This window comes from Macaca fascicularis, chromosome 13, assembly GCF_037993035.2.
Source record: "Macaca fascicularis isolate 582-1 chromosome 13, T2T-MFA8v1.1".
NCBI classification, from domain to species: domain Eukaryota; kingdom Metazoa; phylum Chordata; class Mammalia; order Primates; family Cercopithecidae; genus Macaca; species Macaca fascicularis.
In genome coordinates, this window is record NC_088387.1 from 67,348,453 (window position 1) to 67,376,101 (window position 27,649).

Here is a 27,649-nt window from a genome sequence, read left to right on the forward strand (position 1 = left end):
CCCTTCCAGAAATCAGCCATTCTTTATTTGGGTCAGTCCCAGCAGGTGACTTGGGACAAGTCACCTAGCTGCTCAGGGCCTCAATTTCCTTGTCTATAAAGAGAGGACCAGACAGGAACAGTGTTCTTGGCTGCACATCACTGTCACCTGTGGGGATACTGTGATTTTTAATTAGGCTGGCTCAGGTATGAGTGAGCATCGAGATCTTTAAAATGCGCAGCCAGCCAGGCGCAGTGGCTCACACCTATAATCCCAACACTTTAGGAAGCCACAGCAGGCAAATCCCTTGAGCCCAGGAGTTTGAGACCACCCAGGGCAACATGGCAAAACCCCGTCTATACAAAAAATACAACAATTAGCTGGGCATGGTGGCTTGCATTTGTAGCCCCAGCTACTACAGGAGGCTGAAGTGGGCGGACACCTTGAGCCTGGGAGGCAGAGGTTACAGTGAGCCATGATTGCGCCACTGCACTCCAGCCTGGGCAACAGAGCCAGACCCCGTCTCAAAACAAAAAAAAAAATAAAATATCCAGCCAAGGATTGAGAACTGCTAATCAGCTAGAGCTCTTTCTAGCTTAAACAAAAAATGTTATAAACCTCAAATACCAATAAAATCATCAGCAGACACGCCCCACCCCTCCTTAGCATGGCGGATCAAGACCCAAAAAAACCAGAACAAATCTCTCAAAGAAAGGCACATCTCCAGCAGCCTGGTCCTGGGAACACCTGAAGCCCACTAAGTCTTCAGCCTATCCAAGCGATAGTTTCCAGTCAGCTCTAAAATTTTGTTCTATTTGAGATTTTTTTCTTTTTTTCTGTTGCCTGAAACATGAGTCTTACAATAAAATATTTCAAACACAAATTTTGTGGTTATTTAAAATAAGCCATCACCTAATAAATGTGACTACTTGCCATTGTTTTTTCTTTCAAAGAATGAAAAACAGCCTAAAACATTTGTTCTTTCTCTCACTTTTAGTAGATTACAGATCACAGAAAAACACAAAACAAATCCTAAGAAATGAACAATTAACATTACAAAAGTAAAAAGAATTATAATTCCAAGTTGCCAAAAATACTGATTATATTTCAATTACCATTTGCGCCTTCATCTGGAAAACATGTCCTCCATTGGAAAGTACCCAGCATAACAGCTGCAATGCTTTTCCAACTTTAACAAACACTGGAAAAGTTAGCCAAAACTCAGTGTTGGCTGACATCCAGGGTTTTATTATTATGTACTATTAGTTCATAGTGAGAAACATGGGCTAAAGGAAGGGGGGAAGCGAAGTAATAACAGGGGCTTCGTAATCATGTGCAGATGTGAAGGTTTCTGAAGCTTTATCTGCCAGAAAATGCCTTCCATATTACTTCTATTACCTGTATCCTTTATTAATTAGATAATTACAAATGTTGTGTTTTCAGGACGTTATTTAGAGACTTAACTGTGAAACAGTTTTTCTTATGTCAGTGGCTGGGCCATGCTGACATTTGAATATTTTTCATATGTAAAGGAGACTGGTGGATTCTCTCCCCTTCGCTCTACGTTTTAGCAGGTGCTGAAAGCAAATCAACAGGCAAACAACCAGTCACCTTCCTCCCTTATGTCCATTTCTTGTCAAATCAATTATGGTTCAAAATCCTCTCACTTTTAGTACTACATGAATGTTGGGGCTGAAATATTTATTTTTTAAGGCTTACACAAACCGCATGGGGTGGTATGGTCTAAGCACAGACTTTTCTATCTCATGAACCAGCAAAGTTTAAACAAACACAAAAATGGAGGAACCAACATGAGTTTCTAACTTTCCCTTAAGTAAGGAGAAAAAAATTAAAACAAATACAAAAAAACTACTAATATTGCCACTATTTTATAAAGGGGAGTCAAAATAGGCCAAGAATTATCATTGTCATCTGAGAACTGAAAGATGGACCCCTTCCAGCAGTGGGCAAATGTTAACCCCACCTGAAGGCTTCTGCATGGGTGGTGAGGGCCTCAGGACATGCCTGGGCTCCACAGGTGCAAAGGCAAAAGCATGAGCTAACAGGAGGTGAAGGGTGAAGTCCTAACCAGCTGACTAGGAACAAACACAAAGTCTCTCTGGGTTTCTCTGTCTACATCTACACCTCTATCCTACTTTTAAAGTCCCTTCGTATTCTAAAGTTCCATAACCACTAGGTGAAAACACTGCAGGACTGTTACCCTTTTATTAGGATGAACCAAGTCTCTCTGCACTACCAAATGTATCTCCGGCACCCAGCACAGCACTTAGCATAAAGTATGGGCTCCAGACATACTTATCGAATAAATGACTTTTCTGCTCTCCCCAGTATTCAAGGGGTCTTTAAGAAAAATGCATTGATAATAGATGCATGGGAGCTTCTTGAAAGAAAACATAGTATGGATCCAGCTTCAATTTTTCACTTTAGGGATGTATGTATAGTTGCATTATTTAAGAAACACTGATATAGCTTTTACTATGTGCCCAATTCTGAGCCCTTTACAAATATTAATTCATTTAATCCTCAAAATAACCTTTTTTGTGGTAGGCACTATTATCTTTCTATCACTTTCCAAACGAGAAAACTGTGGCACAAAGTGCTCAGGGAACATTGTCCAAGGTAACAGAGGTAAACGATAATGAAGCTGGAATTCGAATCCAAGTAGTCTAGCTTCTAAGTCTATCCTATGCTGTCTAACACAATCATCACAAGCCATGTGTAGCTATTTACATTTAATTTAAATTAAATTTAAAATTCACATAAGCCACATGCTCAGAAGTCACACACATGGCCCGCAGCAAGTCTACCAAACATTCCCATCTTGTGAATGCACCGGTCATCCTCCAGCCAGTGGAAGCACTGGTCTATGCTCTTAGCTGCTACTCTCTTGCTGCCTTTCAATCTGGGTTTGGCTCCAGAGACTGAAGCTCCAACTCCACGCTGTATGTATTCCCCAACCTAAGAAATATAACTCAAAGTTTTTTTTTCAGACTGGGACTCACTAACATGTTTCTTTAAGCAAAAGAATACAGAAACAAGTTGACGGGAACTTGATTATTGATGGACTTCCTCAACAAGAATGCCAACTGGAGGCCTTGTTTTTTTCCTTTGTTATTCTCTACTCTCCTCCTGGCAGGATGTTTGTGGAGATGGTCTCCGGCTGTGAGGTTACTGGCGCACACTTGCACCTGTCCTGCTGTGCAGAGCTGGAACCCTGTATTTATGGATTTTGTAAGCAGAGTTCAGCCAGAGGGTAGCCCTTCCCAAAATTCAGTTCCCAAAATATTTGCAGATATTTTTCAAAACCTAGGAAGCACACCACACAATGTTCTTTCTGTAACAAAAGGAACAGACGTTTTTGGTGGCATCAAGGCAGCCTTTAAATTCTATGGCTTGGAGGCTGAGGGTTGAGCTGTCCTTGGGGAGTTATGATTTCTGCAATTCCCAAACAAGTTAGTTTCGCCTTTGAGAAAACGCAGTTGTTCAAAGTTTAAAAACCTAAGAAGGTTAACACATCAAGTCACTGTTCACACTAACACCTGAATCCAAATGTTTTGTCAAGCACAGGTAAACTATGGTAGAAGAAAGGAAATTCCTGGCATCATGAGGCAGATCAATAAAGAGGTGACTCCCTGGTGGTTAGAGTGAGTCTCAAAGGAAGAAGAAAGAAAGTACTCAATTGAGCTTAGTGGAAAACTTGAAAAAAAAATAAAAAATTAATTCATAGTTTTTGCAGTGGCTAAATGTTCCAGTTATAAAACTGTTTCTGCATTTGTTAAATGAAACCAATATAATATCTGTAACAAAATGTACTAATTCCTTCTCTTCTTCTTCTAAGCCAAGCATTTTTCATGATGCTCATTTTCAGAGAACCCAAGACAGTTCCTCACTGCAGCTCTAGGGTTTCTCTGGCCTTATGGTAACAAAGAAAGAAGCCAGACATGCTGGTTTCCTGGTGGGGGCCCAAGACCAACGGCCAGAAGCAGATATCGAGTATTCATGTTCCATGCTGTCTGTTTATCCCCATTTACAATTTCCTGAGCAATGACCTCCATAAATACATGCCCATATCGTCATATGTAATAGCTGTATGGTGTTCTACCATACGGATATACCAAAATTTATTTAACCAAGTCCCTACTACAGGACATATAGTTGTTCACTATTCTCAGTACTTCCATGAGCACAGTAATATCATTATAACCTTGTCCAATTATCTTCATAGGATAAATTTGCTAGAGAGAAACCAACTTTCCTACAGAAATGGACCCTCCCATTGACCTTGTACAAGAGGGCCTGTTTCCCTCTACCTTAATCAGCATCCAGTATTAAGTTGTCTAAGATCACTGCAGGTCTCTAAAGTGATGGCTTGTTATTTTAATTTGCAAGTCTGCTTACTAGTGATGATGGATATGTTTTCATATAAGTTGATCATTTATTTGGGTAAGTTACTAACATTCTGTACTTCTGTTTACGTATCTGTTAAACAGAAAAAAAAACTGAACTTACATCTAGAACTGTTTTGAGGATTAAATAAGTTAACACATGTGAAATGCTTCTAATAATATATAGAAGAAAAAGCATTCCCCCCTCCAAAAAAAAAAATGTTAACTGTTACTGTTATTTGTACCTTTTTTTTTTTTTTTTTTTTTTTTTTAAATTTAAAGAGACCGAGTCGCTCTGTCACCCAGGCTGGAGTGCAGTGGCGTGATCTAGGCTCACTGTAATCTCCACCTCCCAGATTCTAGCAATTCTTTGGCCTCAGTCTCCCGAGTAGCTGGGATTACAGGTGCCCACCAACATGCCTGGCTAATTTTTTGTATTTTGGCAGAGACGGGGTTTTACTGTGTTGCCCAGGCTGGTCTCGAACTCCTGAGCTTAGGCAATCCACCTGCCTCAACCTCCCAAAGTGCTAGGATTACAGGCGTGAGCCATCGTGCCTGGCCTATTTATACTTTTTAAACATATTTCTGATATTGGGAATAAATCTTCCTTTGGGAACAACAGAGTTCACATAGGTGGTTACTTTTTGTGAACAGCACAGATGAAATAATTATCACTGGGTAACAAAGAACTACTGTATGAGCCCACGGGTACTTCTAGAAGGGGACCACCTCCCTTCATTTAGTTAAAATGTCTACTAGACCAGGCTATTTTTCTTTAATATGAATTCAGAAACTGCACCTGTTAATAAAAAAAATTAACTATATTCTTCGATTTACTTGCTTTTTAATAAAGTAATTATGGTTTTCCCAGAATTTTTAAACAAAATTATACAACCAAAAAAATCCCCAAAAGAGGTTATTGGTTAAATAAATCACCATATATATAAGTAGACTCTCATGCATCAAATAAAAACAATGATATTTTATGTTTACATAAAACACGGAATAATGCTCAGAGGAAACAAAGGTAAAAACATATGCAAATTATGATTCTAATTTTGTTTTAAAACATATATATATCTGAAACAATATACACCAAAATGTTAAAAGTATTTAGCACTGGGTGGTGGGATTAAAGGCAATTTAAATTGTCTTATTTTTCTTAACTGTATTTTCCTTAGTTTCTACAGAGTACACTCTATTTTTGAAATGAAAAATCTTAAGTATTTGTACAGGTGGGATTCCAATGTAGTGTGCAGTTTCCTGGACAAAGCAGAGCTGTCTGGTAAGACAGAGCCTTTTTGGACAACAAGGTTCTCCTGGAAACATGATTTAAACAGATTTGAGGGGGTGGCATCACATAAGGGTTCCTTGAGTTCTGAACCTGAGGTTCCTGCCTCCTCACCTTCCCAGAGAGGGCAAGGCCCTGAGTTGATTTTGTCTGTCCCCTGCTTACCATCAGTGATGTCCAGCGCTTTCAAAACAATGCTCTAAATGTATGATAGGCACACAAGTCCCTGTTTTCCTCCATACCAACCCCTGCCACACACCCACAACCTCCTACGATTCTCAGACTCGCCGCTGAGATGCCCTCTCTACCCTCGCCTCAAGCTCACCTCCTCCAGGGGGTCTTCACTGTACCTTCTGTGCCCACATCTGTCACAGCATTCCACACACTGCACTACATCTGTCGGCCCACTTCTGCCCCGTTCTTGACTGTGAGCAGGCTGGATGAGATATAAAAGAATGGTACAATTGGCAGACAAGTGGAGACAGAACTTATCTCAGACATTCTTTAAAAAAAAAAAAAAGAAACTTTATTGAGGCATAACTGACATACAATGTGCATGTTACACAATTTGGTAAGTTTTGACATATGGATATACCTGTGAAACCATCACTGCCAGCAACAAAATGAGCATATCCAACACTTTGAAGTTTCCCATGCCTCCTGGCCCATCCTCACTTACCCCTGTCCTCCACCCCCAGATGACCATGGATCTGCTTTCTGTTGCTACAGATTAGTTTGTAATTTCTACATAAACGGAATCATACAGTTTTTTTTTTGGTCTGGCTACTTATCCAGTATAATTATTCTGAGATTCACTGATGTTGCTGCATATACTAACAGTTTGTTTTTATTGCTGAATAGTATACCATTAAATGGCTACAACAGTTTGTTTATCCATTCACCCATGATGGACATGTGGGTTGTTTCCAGTTTGGGGTTACTACAAATAAAGCTAATATAAACATTTGTGTATTATTTTTGCATGGATATGTGTTTTCATTTCATTAATAGGTATCTCTAGTTAAATACCTAGGAACTGAATGTCTGGGTAATATCACAGGTCATATTGTAATTTGTTAAAGAAACTGCAAGTTTTTTAAAACAATGAGCAGACAAGGACTCAAATATACCAGGGCAATATCCTCTTAAAAGGAAGATAAATCCTTTTTATTTATTTATTTTTTTTATTTTATTTTTATTTTTATTTTTTTTTTTGAGACGGAGTCTCGCTCTGTCGCCCAGGCTGGAGTGCAGTGGCGCGACCTCGGCTCACTGCAAGCTCCGCCTCCCGGGTTCACGCCATTCTCCTGCCTCAGCCTCCCGAGTAGCTGGGACTACAGGTGCCCACAACCGCGCCCGGCTAATTTTTTGTATTTTTAGTAGAGACGGGGTTTCACCGTGGTCTCGATCTCCTGACCTTGTGATCCGCCTGCCTCGGCCTCCCAAAGCGCTGGGATTACAGGCGTGAGCCACCGCGCCCGGCGATAAATCCTTTTTAAAAGGGATGATGAGTCACTTTATAATGTGAATAATCATCCCTGTAATTTTTAAAATACAATATTCACATTTGGAGTTTCTCAAGTAAGTCATGTCTATATTAATTACAGTTATGTAAAAACTTAACACTCTGTCTGCTGTCCAATTCCTATACTGTACCTCATTCTTTTTAGGATTTGGGTAGCACCATTAATTGTGTTTTTCTCTGTACTCTCTACAGCGGCCTTTATGAGAAAGAGCGTGACACTGTGATTATGTTCAAGTGTTGAAGGAGGACCCTTTCTTTGCATGTGTTCCAAGTAAAGAGAGTAACCCACTCATGTGACTTTGGGGAAGTTATATTAACTTCTGTGCCTTTGATAGACACCCTATCATCACTGACATATAGATGTAAGATATTAGGGGTCTCCTGTTTAAGAGGCTATTAAGTAATACAACACGGGCTACAGATAGAAAAGCAATTTCACATGCAAATATCTACATTGGCACTTAGCCTTGGACCCTCTTCTTCAATTTTAACCAAAATTCAGAAAACATAAAAATAAGGCCAGGTGCGCTGGCTCATTGCCTGTAATCCCAACACTTTGGGAGGCCAAGGCAGATGGATCACTTCAGGCGAGGAGTTCAAGACCAGGCTGGCCAACATGGCAAAACCTTGTCTCTACTAAAAATACAAAAATTAGCCGGGCGTAGTGATACACACCTGTAGTCCCAGCTACTCTGCTGAGGCACAAGAATCACTTGAACCTGGGAGGGGGAGATTGCAGTGAGCTGAGATCACGCCATTGCACTCCAGCCTGGGTGACAGAGTTAGACTCTGTCTCCCCTCCACCTCCCAAAAAAGAAAACACAAAACACACAATTTATAGAATATATATGTAAGAGCAACCCAGAACACAGAAGGAAATTATAACAAAACCAGAAACATCAAGATATGCTCCTTAGGCCGGGTGCGGTGGCTCACGCCTGTAATTCCAACACTTTGGGAGGCTGAGGTGGGAGGATTGCTGAAGTCCAGGAGTTTGAGACCAGCCTGGGCAATATGGCAAAACCCCATCTCTACAAAAAATGCAAAAATCAGTCGGGTATGGTGCTGTGCGCCTGTGGTCCCAGATACTCAGCAGGCTGAGGTGGGAGAATCCCTTGAACCCAAGAAGCAGAGGTTGCAGTAAGCTGTGATCATGCCACTGCACTTCGGTCTGGGAAAAACAGTGAGACCCTATCTCAAAAAAAAAAAAAAAAAAAAAAGATACGTTATTTAGTTCTATCTAAACTTTAAAAAAGGATTTGATTTTCTGATGGACACTGCATTCAATATTCTGCAGACATATTAAACTGCATAACAATTTTCTAAACACAGTTTTTAAAGGATCTGAGTATAATAGCATAATAGAGCTAAACAGAGTCTGACAGCTTTTATTACTTCTATTAACTTTTCTGCTCTAGTTTATACAAGCCAATAAATCTCATTCTATTCCACATGAAAGGAAATCCACTCAGTAGTCAATTACATTTCTACTGCAGGCTGCGGGTATCTTTGCTTGAGACATAAGAGACATGTCCATGTGTTCTCTGACTCCTGTAACTTACATAAATGTTCCAGAAGCAAACCTTTTAAGTAAAAACCAAACCCCATATAAAATGTCACTAGCCTGCCTAAGTTCGAAGGCATCTACCACAGCAGTCAGTCAGTCAGTGCAAAGGGCAGTAGGTCCACCACCTGCAATGAGGTCACAAGAATGACACAGCCTTTGAAACAGGTGTTAAGTAAAACTCCTCAGACCCAGCAAATCCACTTTTAGGGATATAAGAAAAAGGTAACTTCAAATAAAAATATGAATGCAATGATGCTCATCATTGTGCTTTTTTATAGTAGCAAAAAAAAAAAAAAAATTGCAGACAAACTATATGTCCAGTAATAGGGCACACCTACTTTAGAAATAGGGTACACTACTTTATACAGCCATAAAAAGTGTCTTCAAAACAATTTTTAAACATGAATACAACCCATAAAAACAAAGGGTATAAAAATGTGAGTGTATATGAGTGCAAACCGTACACCGGACCAGAATTATAGCATGGTTTAGAGCTAGGATTATAGGAATATTCTTTAATGTATTACTCTCATACTCAGAAGTTATTTTTTAAATTACAGTATATCCTAAAAATAATTATCTTGAGGTCTTTTGTTAAAAGCTCTTAAAATACCACATGATTTGTCTGGAAAATCTAAAGAACAAAATTTGTTTACCAGCCATGCTGTCTGTTTCTTTAAGGGCCTATTTGCAAAGCCTAATAGAAAAATCTGGATTTAAAAAAGAGAAATAAACTGGGTGCAGTGGCTCATAACTGTACTCCCAGCACTTTGGGAGGCGAGGTGGAGGACTGCCTGAGCCTAGAAGTTCAAGACCAGCCTGGGCAACATGGCGAGACCACGTCTCTACAAAAAAAAAAAAAAAGAAAAGTTAGCTGGGTACAGCGGCATGCATCTGTGGTCCCAGCTACACCAAGAGGCTGAGGCAGAAGGACTGCTTGAGCCCAGGAGGTTGAGACTGCAGTGAACTGTGTTTGCACCACTGCACTCCAGCCTGGGTAACAGGCTTGTCTCCTTGTCTCCAAAAAAAAAAAAAAAAAAAGAGAAGTAAGAAGTAAATTACTTAAAAATGATTATTTGAACCACAGAATTTAAATGTTCACGGTTATAAAGCATTTAAGATATGATATTCAAAAGTTTACTTTAAATGGCAGCACTTTGGGAACATATTTACTCCAAGAAGTTATTCTCACATAAGATGACCAAGAATTTCTGATCAGTCCTTCATCAAGAATGTCAACATCACAATAGCTCAAATCCTATTAGCTAGCTGGCAATGAAATTTTTTTCTACCTAAGTATAGAATGATTGAAAGAGAAAATATTTAAAGTCCTGTATAATAATGTGGGTGAATGTCAACCCTTGAATATGGTTTTGGAGACTTTTCACAATCTATTACTATGTGAAAAAGAAGGCAAATCCTCACAGTGACAGGCTATGATGCCAGGGGAATTTCCTGTCAGTCAGGTTTAATAACAGTTTTCCTGGACCCAAAAATTTACAAAGTCTAACCTTGACCTTAATAAGGTCCCTTAGCGTTTCTTGACCGAATTATTGCCACAACTTCCTGACTGGTTTCCCTGCTCTGAATTTTGCCCAAGTGAAATCCATCCTCTTCCATGCTGGAGCTTAAATGAGCTTTGAAGAACACACAAGCTTCACTAAAATGTTTCACCACCCTCCCCACTTGTCTTTTGGGTAAAACCTCCTTTCAAGTCATGCAAGAGTTTTTGCCTGGCCTCAGCTCCCTTCACTCCTCAACACAGCCCTCTTTACTTCAGCCACAGCAGAACAGGTCCTCAAAACACACTGTTTTCTCTCTCTCTAGCTTTCTGCATGCTGTTCCCCTACGTGGGACTCTCCCACACCTTAATCTTTCCAGCTAACACTAATCATTCTTCAAGAGTCACCTCCAGCCTCATTCTTCTTCACTAAGCCATCCCCATCCCTCCCATCTGGCATCTACCTGAATAAGATGCCTATTGATCAGACTGAAGCCCAAGCCCATCTTTGCTACTAAGGTGGTTATCCAACTTAATGCAATAAAGCACATCCACTACTGAGGGGAAATTCAGGAACAGGAGATTAATAACATAGCCAAATATTTCAAAGTGCTTATTCCCAATCAGAAATTTCTGGAGAATCGCATCACCATTTACAAGATGGTTCAAATTTCCTATTAGGTATTTTCCTATTTTGTTTTGCTCAATTTTGTTTCTATTTTGTTTCCTATTTTGTCCAAATTTCCTATTAAAATTTTCCTATTTTAATTCAGGACCCCACCTGAATTAAAGTGCCACCACAGGGGATCCCTTGAATACTTTCTGAATTTAGAAATCCTTTTATAAAATCTTCATAAACAGGCCAGGTGCTGTGGCTCTTGCCTGTACTCCCAGCACTTTGGGAGGTTGAAGCGAGTCAATCACTTGAGGTCAGGAGTTTGAGACCAGCCTGGCCAACATGGTGAAAACCTGTCTCTACTAAATATACAAAAGTTAGCCGGGCATGGTGGCACGCAGCTGTAATCCCAGATACTCAGTAGGCTGAAAGAGGAGAATCACTTGAACCTCGGAGGCGGAGGCTGCAGTGAGCTGAGACTGCACTCCAGCCTGTGTGACAAGTGAAACTCTGTCTCAAAAAAAGAAAACAAAAAACTTCATAAACTTGTTTTCCATTCCCTGTCATCACTCCAGCAAAACTGAACAGATTTTTGGGGTGTTCTGTGAGACCAGCAAGAACGGTTAATTCTGAGGTTCTCTCATGTTCTTATGGAAACACAACTAGAATTATAAATATTTTAGGCTCATAGGACTTCTCGTTGATCCAGAAAAATCCAACTGATAAAAACCACAGTAGGAAGATTATATCAAAGTAAAGGACATCTTCTATAAATAACCTACATTCTCAGGAGTGTTTTCCAAAACATTCCCAATTAGAGATTGCTAAATGTATGCACGCTCTTCATAAAAGCTCTTAATCGTCTGAAACTGTCATCAGCTCTCAAATCAGAATCATGATTTTTTTTTTTTTTTTTTTTTTTTTTTTTTTTTTTTTTTTTTTTTTTTACAGGGTACCCTGTCACCCAGGCTGGAGTGCAGTAGCACAATCTTGGCTCACTGCAACCTTCACTTCCCAGGTTCAAGTGATTCTTATGCCTCAGCCTTCCAAGAACAGAGAGTACAGATGCACACCACCACGCCTGGCTAATTTTTGTATTTTTAGTAGACACGGGGTTTCACCATGTTGTCCAGGATGGTCTCAAACTCCTGGCCTTAAGTGATCCACCGACTTTGGCCTCCCAAAGTGCTGGGATTACAGGTGTGAGCCACTGCACCCAGCTTAGAATTATGATTGTAAAAATCAGCAGCAACTTGCATCTGCATATTGCTGTGTATTTTTCAAAGTGCTTTCAGTTATATCATTTTCTTTCCCTTTTTTTTTTTTTTCCTTTGGAGACAGGGTCTCACTCTGTTGCCCAGGTTGGAGCACAGTGGCATGATCATGGCTCACTATAGCCTCAACTTCCTGGGCTCAAGTGATCTTCCTGCCTCTACCTCCTGAGTAGCTGGGACTGTAGGCACATGCCACCATGCCTGGCTTTTCTTTTTTTTTTTTTTTTTAATAGAGATCAGGTTCTGCCTAGGCTAGTCTTGAACTCCTGAGCTCAAGTGATCCTCCCACCTCAGCCTCCCCAAGTGCTGGGATTACAGGCATGAGCCACCATGTCTGGCCAACTACGGCATTTTATTTGGTCCCATTTTTGTCAGCCATTTCTCAATGTCAAATCCCAGCATTAAAAGTTATTTTTCTTAATTTTCTATTTGTAGAAAATTAAATTGTTATTTTAACCTCTAATAATAACTGTACTCTTAATTTTTGCCATCGGACTTATTGTATATAAGCAAGTTTGTTCAGATTAGTCTCTTTACAAAGCGAGCTTTTGTAAGATTAATAACTTCATTAAAATTGAAAGTAGGAAAATAATTCACAGAAGAGCGTGAAAAATTCTGTTATTTTTTTTCCCTATACAAAATGTACCATCTGGAGTTATTCTGAAGCCAAAAGTACATCAGGAGATAGGACTTTTTTTATGGTGAAGGGAGGAGGGGAGACTAAATCACAAAGAAGCCACCAGGATGAGATAATGCACAACACTGAAATCTGAGAAAAAGGGTCCCAGAGATCATTCTCAAAGCTTACATTAAGCCTATGTGACCACACAGGACCTGTGACACACCACCTTTTATAATGAAGCAGAAATAGCACTCACCGAATGAAACTAGAGCGGAATTCAACATGCTGCCAAAAATAAAAAATAAAAAGAAGAGGATTTTAGGAAGAAGACTACAGTATGAGTCAGACATCACGGCAATCCAAAGTGAAAACAGAGAGCCACTGACTCTCAGGGGTGTAAGGGACCTTAGAAAGGTCCTTGGTCTCATCTTACCACTGGCTGCCTTTAACTGCAAGGAAATCACTTTCCCTCTCTAGTCCTCAGTTTCCTCATTTGAAAACTGAGGCATGAGGGTAAGGCCAGTGGGTCTCAAACTTGCATGCTCACCAAAATCACCTAGGAATTTCAAAAGACAGACTCCTGGACCCGGTGCCTAGAAATTCTTATTCAAAAAGGATATGATGGGCCGGGCGCAGTGGCTCACGCCTGTAATCCCAGCACTTTGGGAGGCCAAGGCGGGCAGATCATGAGGTCAGGAAATTGAGATCATACTACCTAACACGGTGAAACCCTGTCTCTACTAAAAATACAAAAAATTAGCCGGGCATGGTGACGGGTGCCTATAGTCCCAGATACTCGAGACGCTGAGGCAGGAAAATGGTGTGAACCCGGGAGGTGGAGCTTGCAGTGAGCTGAGATTGCACCACTGCATCCCGGCCTGGGTGACAGAGTGAGACTCCGTCTCAAAAAAAAAAAAAAAGACACAGGAGGAGACCATCAAGTGAATTAATATCATGATATTAAAAGTCAATTTAAGAATGTGAAATTCTGACCAACTTTTGACTTTGAGTATTTCATAAAAGACACTGTGAAATCCTAATGATACGTGACTTCACTGATTCATTTATTCATTTATTGTAACACTAGAAAAGCAATGGTGCTCTAGTCTAGTAGGTAGACTGACAATAATTATTAATGAAGAAATGTGACATTAGATACTTAATACTGTGAAGGAAAAGTATGCAGCTTTGTGAACAAATGTCAGAGGAATTGGATCTAGGCTGAAAATCAGGGAAGGCTTCTCAGAGAAAATGATGTTGGTATTTCTTAAGCTGTACAAATATGCAAAATAGATCTACGTTTATTGAATCATCATTACTCTGCAACTCACTGTACAGTAGTATGTCATGCATACAGTAAATGCAAACAAGTACACATCAAAGGTGTGTAGTAATTAGTCCTGAGAATAATGTTTTCCATTAATATAATATTGCTTAAATAATTTCATTATGTGAAAACTTTTTCTGATGATAGAGACCTAATTAAATGTTGGAAACCAAGTAATCTATGTAATTTCAAAGGAAAACATTGTGCTGATTTTTGAAAAAGTTAAAAAACAGCAAAAAAAAAAAAAAAAAAAAAAAAAAAGAAAAGAAATCCTAATGAGGAAATCAGAAAAAGCTATAGAAAAATGGACAAATTTTATACATGAACAATATAAATTGTGTATGCTATATTACCTAATACCAAAGTAAACCAGATTCAGAACGGACGGTTATAAGAACTAGCTCATATAGAAACAAGATGACATTATTATATTGCTAGCCGCAAAAATTGGTCCTCAGCACCATTTGATAAATGATCTCAAGTAAATGACTCATAGCAAAAGTACCGACACTTATGTTTGCTTGTTACAAAGCAAAAGCAGTTTTTTCAATACAATCATCAGAAGACCCCAGCAGGGCTCTTGCCACCACACCCGGCCTCCTCCTGTGTCTTCAAAATCAACATCAAAATCTAAATTATCATCCCTTTCTTCATTTCTTCTGCAGCTTCTTCTATGGTTGGAACTTAGATTGTTTTCAGTATTTTGCTTTTTTCTGGTTCCTTGTTGAACGGAATAACAATCTCTTCTTTCCACATTTTATGCAAACTTCAAGTTCACAGGCGCATGGTCTACATATTGTGTAATAAGAATCCTTCACTGTCTTTTATAAACATTTAACACATTTTTTAGGTTTTGATAATGGTTCATATATTTTTTGTATTTTACACAACACTCAAGAACTTCTTTATAGCGCTGACATACTCCATCAGGAAATTTTGCATTAATTTCCTTGGTCTGAACACTCTTATCGAACTTGTCATTTTTGAAGCTAAACGTATTCTGGTGCTTGAGGCCTGGAATGAGCCACGCTGCACCTTTCTGGGAGCTCGTCACTGAAACCACAACCACCCCACGCCGGGTGCAGGCAAAAGGATGAAGGGAAAATCAATGAACTACTTCCAGGAGTTAACACTTCTCTACTTGTCCTTTAAAATTCTCTCCTATAAAAGGCCTCAAACATCCATAAAGCATAAAAGAACAGTGGTACCCTGAAAAGTTACCAGGATGGCAATTACAGAAGACACTTGTCATCACCACTGGCTTTCCTATTATTCCTCTTAGCATTCTTTTTGGTCTTTCCAGCTTCCCATATTCCTGTTCTTAGGCGAAGTTAACATTTCCTACCTTGCTCTCTCAGCTTGAGGAAAGAGAATATAGAAAATGGCAAAATAAAAGTGTGAAACATAATTAAAAATAGCAGACGAGTATTAACAAAAAGTCTAAAATTTACTCACAATGGGAAAGGAAGGAAAGCAGGCCTCTTCTGGCAGTCAGAAGCAAGACTGAAGTGAATGAGAGGAAAATAAACACAATTCCTAAGCATATAAAATTCCTAGGAGGGCCCTGATCATTTATTCCTCAGAGAAAGGCAGTTAATACTGTGCAGTTATCACTTGCCAATACACATATTTGGTTTGGTTTTGTTTTTGAGACAGGGTCTCACTCTGTCCCTCAGGCTGGAGTGCAGTGGTGCGATCACAGCTCACGGCAACCTCAGCCTCCTGAGCTCAATTACTCCTCCCACCTCTGCCTCCCAAGGCATAGGCGCACACCACCATGCCCAGTCAATTTTTGTATATTTTGTAGAGACAGAGTTTCACCATGTTTCCCAGGCTGGTCTCGAACCCCTGGGCTCAGGTGATCTGACTGCCTTGGCCTCCCAAAGTGCTGGGATTACAGGCGTGAGCCACCATGCCCAGCCCCAATACAGATATTTGGATACAACCCCATCAAGAACACTAACCTGATCAGCAGAACAAAGCAAGAAGGGAATGAGGTCTGTAACAGGCACTTACACTGCACCCTGGTTTCATAGCAGACAATGACAAAACAGGAGAAACTCTCTGAAATGACTCACAGGCCCTGTGAAGCCACTGGGAGTCATACCCCTAAATCACCTGAGTGCCTTTGATCCATGCATTCTCAGAGCTCTTCCCACCCACTTCCCACACCCAGGAACACTTGGCATTTTCTTTATGGTAGGCACACAGAAAGCAACAGAAATCTGCTCCTGGGGAGGTGCTAATGTCCAGCGAAATGCAGGAGACAGGAAGGCACAGCAAAGAGCCTGGATGGTACAGACCAGACTGCTGGCTTCCAGACAGCCTCTCCACGTGAGGGTTTCTCACGCCTGCAGGAGGAACAATCTCCAAAAAGGTCCTGCTGAGGGAAGCAACGGGTAGAAAATCCACATCCTTTGGTATACTTCATGTTTCCTCTAACCCCTCGCTTTTCCGTGACCCTACCTTCCTGGGATCTTATGTGCTATGTCTGAACAAACATGGGACATAATTGATTCCATTCTCAACCCTGTGGTGCCCAGCGCTCCACGAACATGGGGGCCCACGATGGGAGTTTATTTCACGGGAAATATGTGCTAGCACTGTCCTTGTTTCCCACACACTAGAGATGAGCAAGCAGAGGCAAACTATTGAGGCAGGTCTTTCTCCAGCAGGAGAGATAAAACCTCCTCTCACCTAGTTTAACCCCAATACTCAGGCTTCAGTTCCCTTCCAGGGCATTCCTCGGCTCTGAAGGAATAAAGCTGCATTCTCTCTTCCCTGCCCTGGCCTCCTCAGGGTCACATTTGCCTGCCCTGAGTCCTCACCACACCCCTTCAGACCAGCCTGCTTTAAACGGGGCCTTTCTGTAAGATGAGACACATAATCCATCGCACCAACTGCTGTGGGGCTTCTGGTGCCAAAAGACCATTGAGAAAAAGGCTGCTTAAAAAAGTATGGAGTAACTCAGTACTGCCAAGTCCTGTGGGATTAGCTCTATTCCAAGCCTGCCCTTCCTGTGTCAGGCTTCTTAAATGTTCGTGCTCCTCCCATGTTTTGTTGACATCCTAGATCTAGGCCACCCAATGAAACTGTCTGCTGTGGTGGAAATGTTCTATATCTGTACTATCCAATGGAGCAGCCATGAGCCATGTGTGGCTACTGGGCATTCGAAATGTGGCTAGTGTGACCGAGGAAATGAAGTTTCAGTTTATTTCATCTAAATTCATGTAAACATAAGTAACTTCCTGGTGCTCATGGCTCCCTACTGGACAGCACAGGCTAGTGACATAATTTTGAGGGGAGGCCAGAGGATAACATGCATGCTTGGCCAATCACCTGAGGACCCCTTGCAAGTCCTGGTGCCCATTTTGTACCCCAGACAATTCAATCAGATTCTCTGGAAGTGGGGCCCAGACATCTGCTTTTTTTTTCTAATTGTTTCTAATTTTTTCTTTTTTTTTTTTCTGCTGTAGAGATGAGGTCTTGCTATGTTGCCCAAGCTGGTCTTGAACTTCTGGACTCAAGTGATCCTCCCTCCTCAGCCTTCCAAAGCACTGGGATTTCAGGCATGAGCCACCATGCCCGGCTGACACCTGCATTTTTAAAATCTCTTCAGGGGATGCCAATGTGCTGCCAAGATTGAGGATCAGTGCTCCAAAATGTGAAAATGTCTACCATTAATAGTCAATCCCTATCCAACCAGACACTTCAAAAACCAAAATCTAAGCCATGTAAATAATGAGGCCAAATATTCCCCCCATCATGCAATCCTGTGGCACTACGCCAAACCTCAGGCTCATCAAGAACAAAACCACGTCCAACAAATAGGCTGCTTTATAAAGGAAGCCATGCAGAGGAAAAGAGCTCAGAAAAGAAGGTAAAAGGAGGAAGGAAAGAGGTTTTTCAAATAACTGTCAGTATATAAAGCCTGGCTAGCATCAATCTTTATATACAAATAATTCATTTTCTGGAAAGTCACCAGTTAACAATAAAATACACCTCCAAATCTAGTACTCCGAACAAACAGCTTTAATTGGATTCCTTCCCTTGGCTAACCCATCCACACACTATCTGTGCCTAACAGTAAGCTCTTACCACTATGCATTTTTCTTCAAAAGATTATCTGAAACCTGTGCTTTTTCATTGGAGATATTAAACTCTTTAAATGGCAGCAATTAAAAAGCCAGTATTGGTCCAAAATCCATTTGCTCTGGCTCACTTTTGTCCAGCAGGCACGAATCTCAATCTTTACTTGCCATTACTAATTTCACCAAGTGTATCATTAACCTGGTGAAGCTTTTCCTCGGGGACTTGATTTAACAGAGGCATCATACCCAGAGTTTGGAAAAAAAAAAAAAATTCAGGTTTCTGTAGCCTCTAATCTTCCAATAAGCATTTCCCAAAGGCATGCCATGCCCTTCAGGGTTGACTGCTGACAGAGTTCCAAAGCTGGGGCAAAAAGCTCACCAGCGTTTTCTGGGCAGCACTGCTGAAAATCAAAAGCAGCAAGAGAGATTCTAATGGGAAGAGTATATGAAGGTTACTTTTTTTTTTCCCAAACCTGTTCTTCATTTCTAGGATTTTATTATCATCATCATCATCATTATTATTTAGAGATGTGGATTTTGTTTGTTGCCCAGGCTGGCCTCAAACTCCTGGGCTCAAGTGATCCTCCCACCTCAGCTTCCCAAGTAGCTAAGACCACAGGTGCTCACCATGGCACCCGGTTGAATGTCACTCTTAATGACAATAAAAGTAGCTCCCTCTACATTGACAAGTGAAACCCAAATGACCTAAAAGTAACTCTCTCCCCAAATTATTTAATATTACTAAAGTAATTCAATTACAAAACTGAGAACTCCTAGAGTTGGCCAGGGCTTCAATAACTCACCTTAACTAACGGACTCCCCTCCAAGGAGAAAGAGCTGGCTTAAGTTCATCCACATTCACAGCCAAGAAGTTCTCAAAGAACAAATATAATCCCTGCTGCTGTGGCAAACCAGACTGAATTCTTTTTCATCTTGGCCTTTGTGGGAACCAGCCGCAGCAACTCAGTAATGACTTCTCAACCATCCATTCCAATGGAGGGTAGACAAGAGGGATTTTTAAAAAATTAACACAATACTTATGAAAGGATCTGGACTACACGTTTCATATACATATGAATGTGAGTTATAGTGAATAGAATACAATTTTTTTCTGGATTACAAAACTAGGATTGCCAGATAAATACTGGACATCAAGTTAAAGCTGAATTTCACATAAACAATGAATTTTTAGGATAAGTATGCCTCAAATACTGCATAAGACATACTTACACTAAAAATGATGTACTGTTCATCTGAAATTAAAGTTTAACCAGGCATTCTGGCTTCTTTTTTGTTTGATTTTGTTTTTCCTAAATCTGGCAACCCTGCATATCACTATACTGGGAAAAATCCAACTGTTTTTTTTTTTTTTGAGACGGAGTCTCGCTCTGTCACCCAGGCTGGAGTGCAGTGGCTGATCTCAGCTCGCTGCAAGCTCCGCCTCCCGGGTTTACAGCATTCTCCTGCCTCAGCCTCCTGAGTAGCTGGGACGCCATTCTCCTGCCTCAGCCTCCCGAGTAGCTGGGACTACAGGCACCCGCCACCTCGCCTGGCTAGTTTTTTGTATTTTTTAGTAGAGACGGGGTTTCACTGGGTTAGCCAGGATGGTCTCGATCTCCTGACCTTGTGATCTGCCCGTCTCAGCCTCCCAAAGTGCTGAGCCACTGCGCCCGGCCAAAATCCAACTTTTAAAAGAGGCAGAAGAGGTCGAGCTTTGCCACTCCCCACCCACTCAACCTCCCAACCATTCCAATATCTCAGCGCCAGCTGTTCAAAAGGTGCTCTCCAGTGTAGATGTTAATTAGACACAACCTGATAAATGAGTGCCCCAATACCCAGCTGCCATCTCTGGGCCATAGGTGCTAACTATATAATTAAGTGGCAGATATACAGGTAGCTGAAAAAGTAGAAGTCAATTTTACTTTCTGAGCCTTTATCTGAGTAAAGGGCTCAGATAAAGCAGGCAATGAAGTTTGAGCAGGTGCCATAAAAGGAAGAAGCCATTAGTAAATACTAATGTTATTAAAAGCAAAGTTTGCTTGGAAGGCTGAAGCAGGAAGATCACTTGAGCATAGGAGTTAGAGGCCAGCCTGGGCTACACAGTGAGACCTTGCCTCTTGGGAAAAGGAAAAAAAAAAAAAAGCAAAATTTGCTTGGGAGAAATAACACAAAGACAACAGAAAGCAAACTGAATACTTACAGAAAGCAAACTGAATACTTAAGTGGTTATTACAGGAATTAAGTATCCTAAATAATTTTTTTAAATAGCTACATCTATTGAATAGTTATGTGCCAAAAAACATTGCAAAACTTTACATGTTTTATTGCATTTAATCTTAACACCCCATTAAGTGAGTCATGTCCATTTCACAATGTGAAGAAACCCAGACACCAAGATTAGGTAACTTGGTTAAGACTAGAGTGACCATGTTACCTGGTTTGCCTCAGACCATCCTAGTTTATGCCTGCTGTCCTGGTACAACTATTAAAAGTGTCTCCTTTCATTCTCATAAATTACCTAGTTTGGATAATAAATTATGTGTTCACCTACCAAAGACCAGAGTCAGTAACCGGCAGAGGCAGGGTTCCAACCAGGCAGTGTGGTTCCAAGAAACAGAACCCACCCACTGTAAAATACTCCCTCCCAAGTCCTACTTTCCACAGAAGAGGATAGGAAAAAAGGCATTTTTTTTTTCACTTTTACCAATCATACCTTAAATTTCTTACATGGTTACAAACCAATTCGCGGGGCGGTTGGTAAGCGTCATGTTTTCTGTAACTACATCCGCCTTTAAATCATTGCTATACACAGCACAAGTCATCTGTGGGCAGAGAAGACTCTGCAGTCAGCCTTCACTGACAACCCTGGGCATGAAAATGTTTAAACATTTCAACTTATCAAAGTATCTGGTCAAATATTTAACCAGATCTTTTTCTATCTTAAAACAACCTTCGCCTTCCTTCAGCCTGGTCAGGCAGCCAGGACACTCAGTTGTTTGTTAATTTTACTAAAACAAAGATGGATATGCAGTAGGTCCTGGCTTTTAGTTCCATACACAATGCACTTTCTTCCTTTCCCTAGTAATAAAACATATATATATACACACACCCACACATATATATACACACGCACTCACATATACAGACATGTATCTTTTTTACCTTTGGTATTGTGTATTTTCAGAACACTTTTCTATTTTCCCAGCAAATGTTTAACCATTCATGCTATTAATAGTTTGACAACACGAAAACAGTAAACATGAGCATAAACTTGTAGGCTTACTTCATTTATATAATTTTAAAATGCATCCCAAGTGGTTCCAGTAACCAGAAGTAAGATGCCTTTCAAAAGGTTCAGCACATTGGAAACAGTTGCAAGGACACCAAGCATTTCCACATATCTGTTAACAGCGTGGTGATAGTTTCAGCCCTTACTCTTGTGTGAAGCTGTGTGACTGCATCTAGCCTCTCTGAGCTCTGGACTCTTCTTTGATACAATCATGTGGGATGTATTAACTATAGGGTTCGGCCCAGCCCCAAAACTCCCAATTCTATAATCCTCTACAATCCTTCTGACTGTGAGCTGCACCCTGTAATGTGAAAGCACTGCTCTTCCATGAAACTCCCCAACATTTCAGCTGGTCCAGAGGGTGGACCATCAGGCGACCCACTACAGGTCCTTGAAGAGTGAGGAAAAAAACAATCCTCTCTCAAAGGCAGACTCCAAGGCTACCATCGCTGGAACCTGACACAAGCATCCGAGGGCATCAAACACGAGCATTCTCATAAGAGAGTGAAATCTCTTCCCCCAGGAAGACCTGCCACAGACAAGGGCCGTGGGACCAGGATCGGCAGCTCTGCGGCGATCAGTGCAGGTTCCCATGTTTGTCATATCCCTGGATATATTAAGCCTGATTCCTGTCAGCCCCAGACCATATGAAAAAATGTATTTTAATGTTTGTTTTTCTGAAGGATCATGAATGCTTTTTTCACAACAATACTAATATCAACACAAAGGATAAGACTGGGAACTGTGGCTCTGAAGAAGGTTTTCTCTGCCTCAAATCCTCACAAGTCGCCTTTAAAAAGCAAAGTCTACCACCAGTCTTTTTTCTTTGAGATGGACTCTTACTCTGTTGCCCAGGCTGGAGTGCAGTGGCATGATCTCAGCTCACTGCAACCTCCTCCTCCCGAGTTCAAGTGATTCTCCTGCCTCAGCCTTCCGAGTAGCTGGGATTACAGTCACCCACCACCATGCCGGCTAATTTTTGTATTTTTAGTAGAGACGGGGTTTCACCATATTGGCCAGGCTGGTCTTGAACTCCTGACCTCATGATCTGCCTGCCTCAGCCTCCCAAAGTGCTGGGATTACAGGCATGAGCCACCGCACCCAGCCTACCAGTCACTGTAGTTGTAATGGCAACAGGAAAAGGGTAGGATGGGGCTGTGAGGTAACTGACAGCTTTAAAAGTGTTTCCTGTCACGAAACAGCAATTGTCCTTCACGCTTGTTTACTCACAAAGGAAAAAAGCAAACAAAACAGAAAATGAAAAAAGAATCCTTGGCCTGGATTTCACATGATTTCTAATAGAAAGCAAATACATTATTTAAAAGAAAAAAAAAAAGGTAATGCCACAAATCCGAAAGTCTGGGGAGTTAAGAGAGTTTAGTCGCCATAAAGTTTTAGCCATGTACAGTTACAAAACGGGGTTGGGGGGGGCTCCTTCTTACCTAAAGTTTATTACATGAAGTTTACAGACACATTTAAGTGAAAACTTCCATACTAAGATTTGTTACATACGCAGGCATAAAATCTCTGGCAAAGAATGTTGTGTTTAAATCCAAAGTCTTCTGGTAGAGAAATACTTAATACCTCTTGACAAAAGTTATCTCTGTTTCTTATCAGAGCCCTCATTTCAGTAGTATCTCATTTCAAAACTTCTAGAAAACTTGTTATAGAAAGTCAAACAGAACCAAGAAAAACACTGAAGCCAATAAAAAAAAAAAAACCTCTGTGTGTTTGGACCATCTGTCCAAACCAATTTAATTTTTCTATAACCACTAAGATATGTGGTCAAGGTTTATTTACCTTTCTTTTTTCAATGGTAAGTTTAGAACACAAAGGCAACTAAATGAAGAAAAAGTCCTACGGATTCAACATAGGCATATAACCAGTAATAACTAATTTTTAAAAACTGCCTGCAATTTAATTTGTAATAGTAGAAATCTCTCTTCAAATACTCAACTCTTTTAACAAACAATAAAGTCAAAGATTCTTCCCAATGCAAGTATTAATTAAAATGCAATTCCAAATACTTGCTTTGTATGAGAACAAATTAGACAAATTAGGGTATCCCAAAGCATATTCTACGAAACCCTGCATCCAAGAGAGGTTATGAAAAGTAAGAAAATAATTCAAAGGTCAGGTAAGTTCGGGAAACGTCGTATTTTACTCTCTACCTCTAGAATGCCTGTTAGGATATAACAGCTCTGAGACAACCTTCCCTAAAGAGGCCTAGTACATGTTACTAAGCCCAGCATTCTCCAGATTTACTTGATGAGGAAATGCCCTTTATAAACGGCACATTAACATACTGCAAAACTGGTGCTTCAAAGAAGCTGATGGGAAATGCTGGATTAGACAACATTACCTACACTGTTATCTATATTTAGTTAGAAACTTTTAATAATCACACACACCCAGTCTCTTCTTCTGTGGCTACATGGGAGGATTACTCTTGCCTGCTACCCTAGGATTTGGGTGGGGCATTTGATTATTCTGATCAATGGCCCGTGTCTAGCCCATCAGCCCAGAGTCCTTGATTGAGGATGGCAGCGCACCCTGCCACCATGTGACGGACAAGTAACATGAGTGGAAAATACGCATCTGTGAGTTTCAGCCACTGAGATTCTGGAGATCTCTGTTACTGCAGCACCAGTCTAACCTGCCTGATAAACTATGGAAGGGAATTTTTCTTTTTTTTTTTTTTTTTTTTGAGATGGAGTCTCGCTCTGCCGCCCAGGCTGGAGTGCAGTGGCCGGATCTCAGCTCACTGCAAGCTCTGCCTCCCGGGTTCACGCCATTCTCCTGCCTCAGCCTCCGGAGTAGCTGGGACTACAGGCGCCCGCCACCGCGCCCGGCTAGTTTTTTGTATTTTTTAGTAGAGACGGGGTTTCACCGTGTTAGCCAGGATGGTCTCGATCTCCTGACCTTGTGATCCGCCCATCTCGGCCTCCCAAAGTGCTGGGATTACAGGCTTGAGCCACCGTGCCCGGCCGGGAATTTTTCTTAAATAAACCTACATATAGTGACCAGAAGTGACAAAATAAATATACAGAGAAATGTGGAATAAGCATACAACAAGAATGAATCCTTAAGAAGGTCACTTTGGTCTAAAGTATCTCATTTCAAGCACTAAAGGGCAGTGAGTTAAAACTAAACACCCTGGTATGGACTAATTTGAAGTCATCAAGTTTTGTTTGTTTGTAGTTTGTGGAGGTGAGGCCTTTGACACAAGAAAATTAAAACTCTATTACATAATTTGTTTAAATTCATACTGTTAATAACAGTCATGTGACTTACTGATGGCTGTATTCTTTTCACTACACAATCAGTCTGAATTAGTAGAAAACACTAAATGATGAACTTAAAAAATAGTTTCGAGTTTCATTACTCCAAGGCACTCTGTAAGAATGCCTTTCTGTGGCTCAAACTCACAGAAGCATGTTTCTCACTCATGTTACATGTCTATCATATGGTAGCAGGAGGCTCTGCCACTACAGGCTGGACACAGGCCATTCCTCAGAACTAGTCAGACACACCACCGAAATGCAAGGGGAGCAGGCAAAAGTAATTCTCCCATGTGACCACAAAGAGAAGGGACTGCATATCTGCCATCATTAAAAGTTTCTAAACATAGATAACAGCATAGATAATGTGGTCTAATCCAGCATTTCCCATCCGCTTCTATGAGAATGTGAAAGTACTGTAGAATCAAAAGGAGACAAACTGTTGCCAAATGGAAGGCCCTAAGCTTTTAAAGAATAAGCTGTTCTTATAATTGACAAACTAATTGTTTGCAAGGGATACATCCACTTTTCTTTTTCTGAGATGGAGTTTCGCTCTTGTCCCCCAGGCTGGAGCGCAGTGGCACGATCTCGGTTCTGTCTCCCGGGTTCAAGTGATTCTCCTGCCTCGGCCTCCTGAGTAGCTGGGATTACAGGCACGTGCCACCACGCCCGGCTAATTTTTTGTATTTTTAGTATTTTTACAATTTTATATTTTGTATTTTTATAATGTTTTGTGTTTTTGTAGTTTCACCATGTTGGCCAGGTTGGTATCGAACTCCTGACCTGAAGGCAATCTACCCGCCTCGACCTCCCAAAGTGCTGGGATTACAGGCATGAGCCACTGCACCCAGCCTACATCCACTTTTCAAAACAAAGTTTACTTTTTCAAATTACAGAAATAACATATGCTTACTGCAGAACAACAGAAAATACAAAACAGCTCTGAGACAAAAGCAACAATCACAAGGAATCTCATCCATTTTCCCCTCTCCCAAAAACCTTAATATTTGTAGTATTTCCTTATCCATTTTGTATATTTTTCTACACAGTTGTGGTTATTCCATTTATATAATCTTGCGTTCTGCTTTTTCTCCCTATGTTAAAGACCTTCCCATGTTATTAGAAGGTTTTCCATAATAATATTGTTTTTATTAATACAGTAAATAAATAATACATTTTTTCCAGGCACTAGTCTAACTGCTTTACCTATAACTTATTTAATCCAACCAACCCTATATGGTCTGTACTATGATTATCCTGATCTTGCTGATGAGGAAACTGAGACAGAGAAGGGTTAATGACTTGCTCAGGGTCACAAAGTGGGCCCATGATGAAATCAGGATTTAGACCCAGGCACCACAGCTCCACGGTCAGCACTTTTAACCACATACTGTATTGCCTCCAGAATATATATATAGTCCACCCTGTAACTTACCAATGATGGATATTTAGGTTATCACCGCTTTAAAAAATCATAATAATATTACAATAGATATCTTTATAGGCATCTGAAGCACTATTTTACCTAAGCCTATTCAGATAGCAAAACTTTTACCATCCCAACAAGTTCAATTTATTTTCAGCTAGCCAACAACAGCTGTAGAAACATCTAAAATGGCTAGCATTTCATAAACCAACTCATTACTCCACCTACAAGTGGTATGAACTTCCATGTGGGCCTCACCTGTCCACCCCGCTGCCATCTGCAGCAGACTCTGGTAATGTTTCCATCTGCCTTCACACTGCAGAAGGAGCCAATTAAAACCCTGGGTCTGTCTGACTGTGCGTCCCCCAGCAGATATAAGCAAATTCCATAGATTTTTTAGGTCTGGAATATTTTAAATGCTAAGCTTATTTGTTCCTAGTCCTATAAGCTTGTGCCAGTACAAGGCATAGAGATGAGGAGAGATAACATCCCATATGCATGTGTAAAATTTAGAATGAATGTTTTCCTAATTCAGACAATAACCCAGAAAAGGGACATTTCAGTATTTAACTTTTTGTCTGCTTATCGTATAATGAATGACTGAATTCTCTTGCAAGATTAAAGGAATGCACACTCTAAATTAATAGACAGTTGGAGGTGAAAACTATTCAAAACATATTTTCACATGAGGAGACCAGATAATGGGATGCTAAGTAAAAAGGAAATGGTGGCCTATAGTTCACCTCTCCTTAATTCAATTTACCAGTTCAGTTATCCAAAGATGTGTGTGTGGGTTTATTTTTATTTTTATTTATTTTTTTTGGAGATGGAGTCTTGCTCTGTCACCCAGGCTGGAGTGCGGTGGCGAGATCTCGGCTCACCGCAAGCTCCACCTCCCGGGTTCATGCCATTCTCCTGCCTCAGCCTCCTGAGTAGCTGGGACTACAGGCACCTGCGACCACGCCCGGCTAATATTTTGTATTTTTAGTAGAGATGGGGTTTCACCGTGTTAGTCAGGATGGTCTCGATCTCCTGACCTCGTGATCCACCCGCCTCAGTCTCCCAAAGTGCTGGGATTACAGGCATGAGCCAGTGCACCCGGCCATGTGTGTTTCAAAAAACAAAACAAAACAACAAAAAAACTGGAGATGTCCAATAAAAGGGAAAAGCAAAAACAGAATTTTGATACTTTAGAGGTCATAGGCTCAATAAAGAAATTTTCCAACATGGCAACAATGCCATATAGAATTCATCTGCCATCTAAAAGTGAAAAAATCAATACATCTAAAGAAGCTGCCCACACATGCATTTTCCAAAAGATATTTTTCTATGTTATAAAAGCACAAAATGTGGTTTTTACATATTCTAAAAACATATCCCAAATAACCTCAATTCTACTTACCAAAAAGTATAGTAATTACAAATTATAAATCTCTGTATAAGGCACTTACATA

General features: G+C 40.5%; 2 protein-coding genes across 10 annotated transcripts in view; one reads left to right on the plus strand and one right to left on the minus strand.

Moving 5' to 3' along the window:
• Positions 1-27,649, minus strand: part of SPTBN1 (spectrin beta, non-erythrocytic 1) — a 214,887-nt gene that overhangs the window by 170,038 nt on the left and 17,200 nt on the right. For 3 of the 9 annotated variants that reach the window (XM_065527084.1, XM_065527086.2, XM_065527085.2), the window contains exon 2: positions 6,002-6,112. The exons of the other annotated variants lie outside the window; for them this stretch is intronic. The gene's annotated coding sequence lies outside the window, so the exon portion shown is untranslated. The remainder of the gene's footprint in view (positions 1-6,001; positions 6,113-27,649) is intronic. 9 annotated transcript variants of the gene reach the window in all.
• LOC135966731 (uncharacterized) overlaps positions 1-27,649 on the plus strand; it is a 68,259-nt gene that overhangs the window by 22,364 nt on the left and 18,246 nt on the right. Inside the window, exon 3 of the mRNA XM_065526553.1 lies at positions 22,012-22,145. Within this exon, the coding sequence (XP_065382625.1) occupies positions 22,012-22,145 (134 nt within the window). The remainder of the gene's footprint in view (positions 1-22,011; positions 22,146-27,649) is intronic.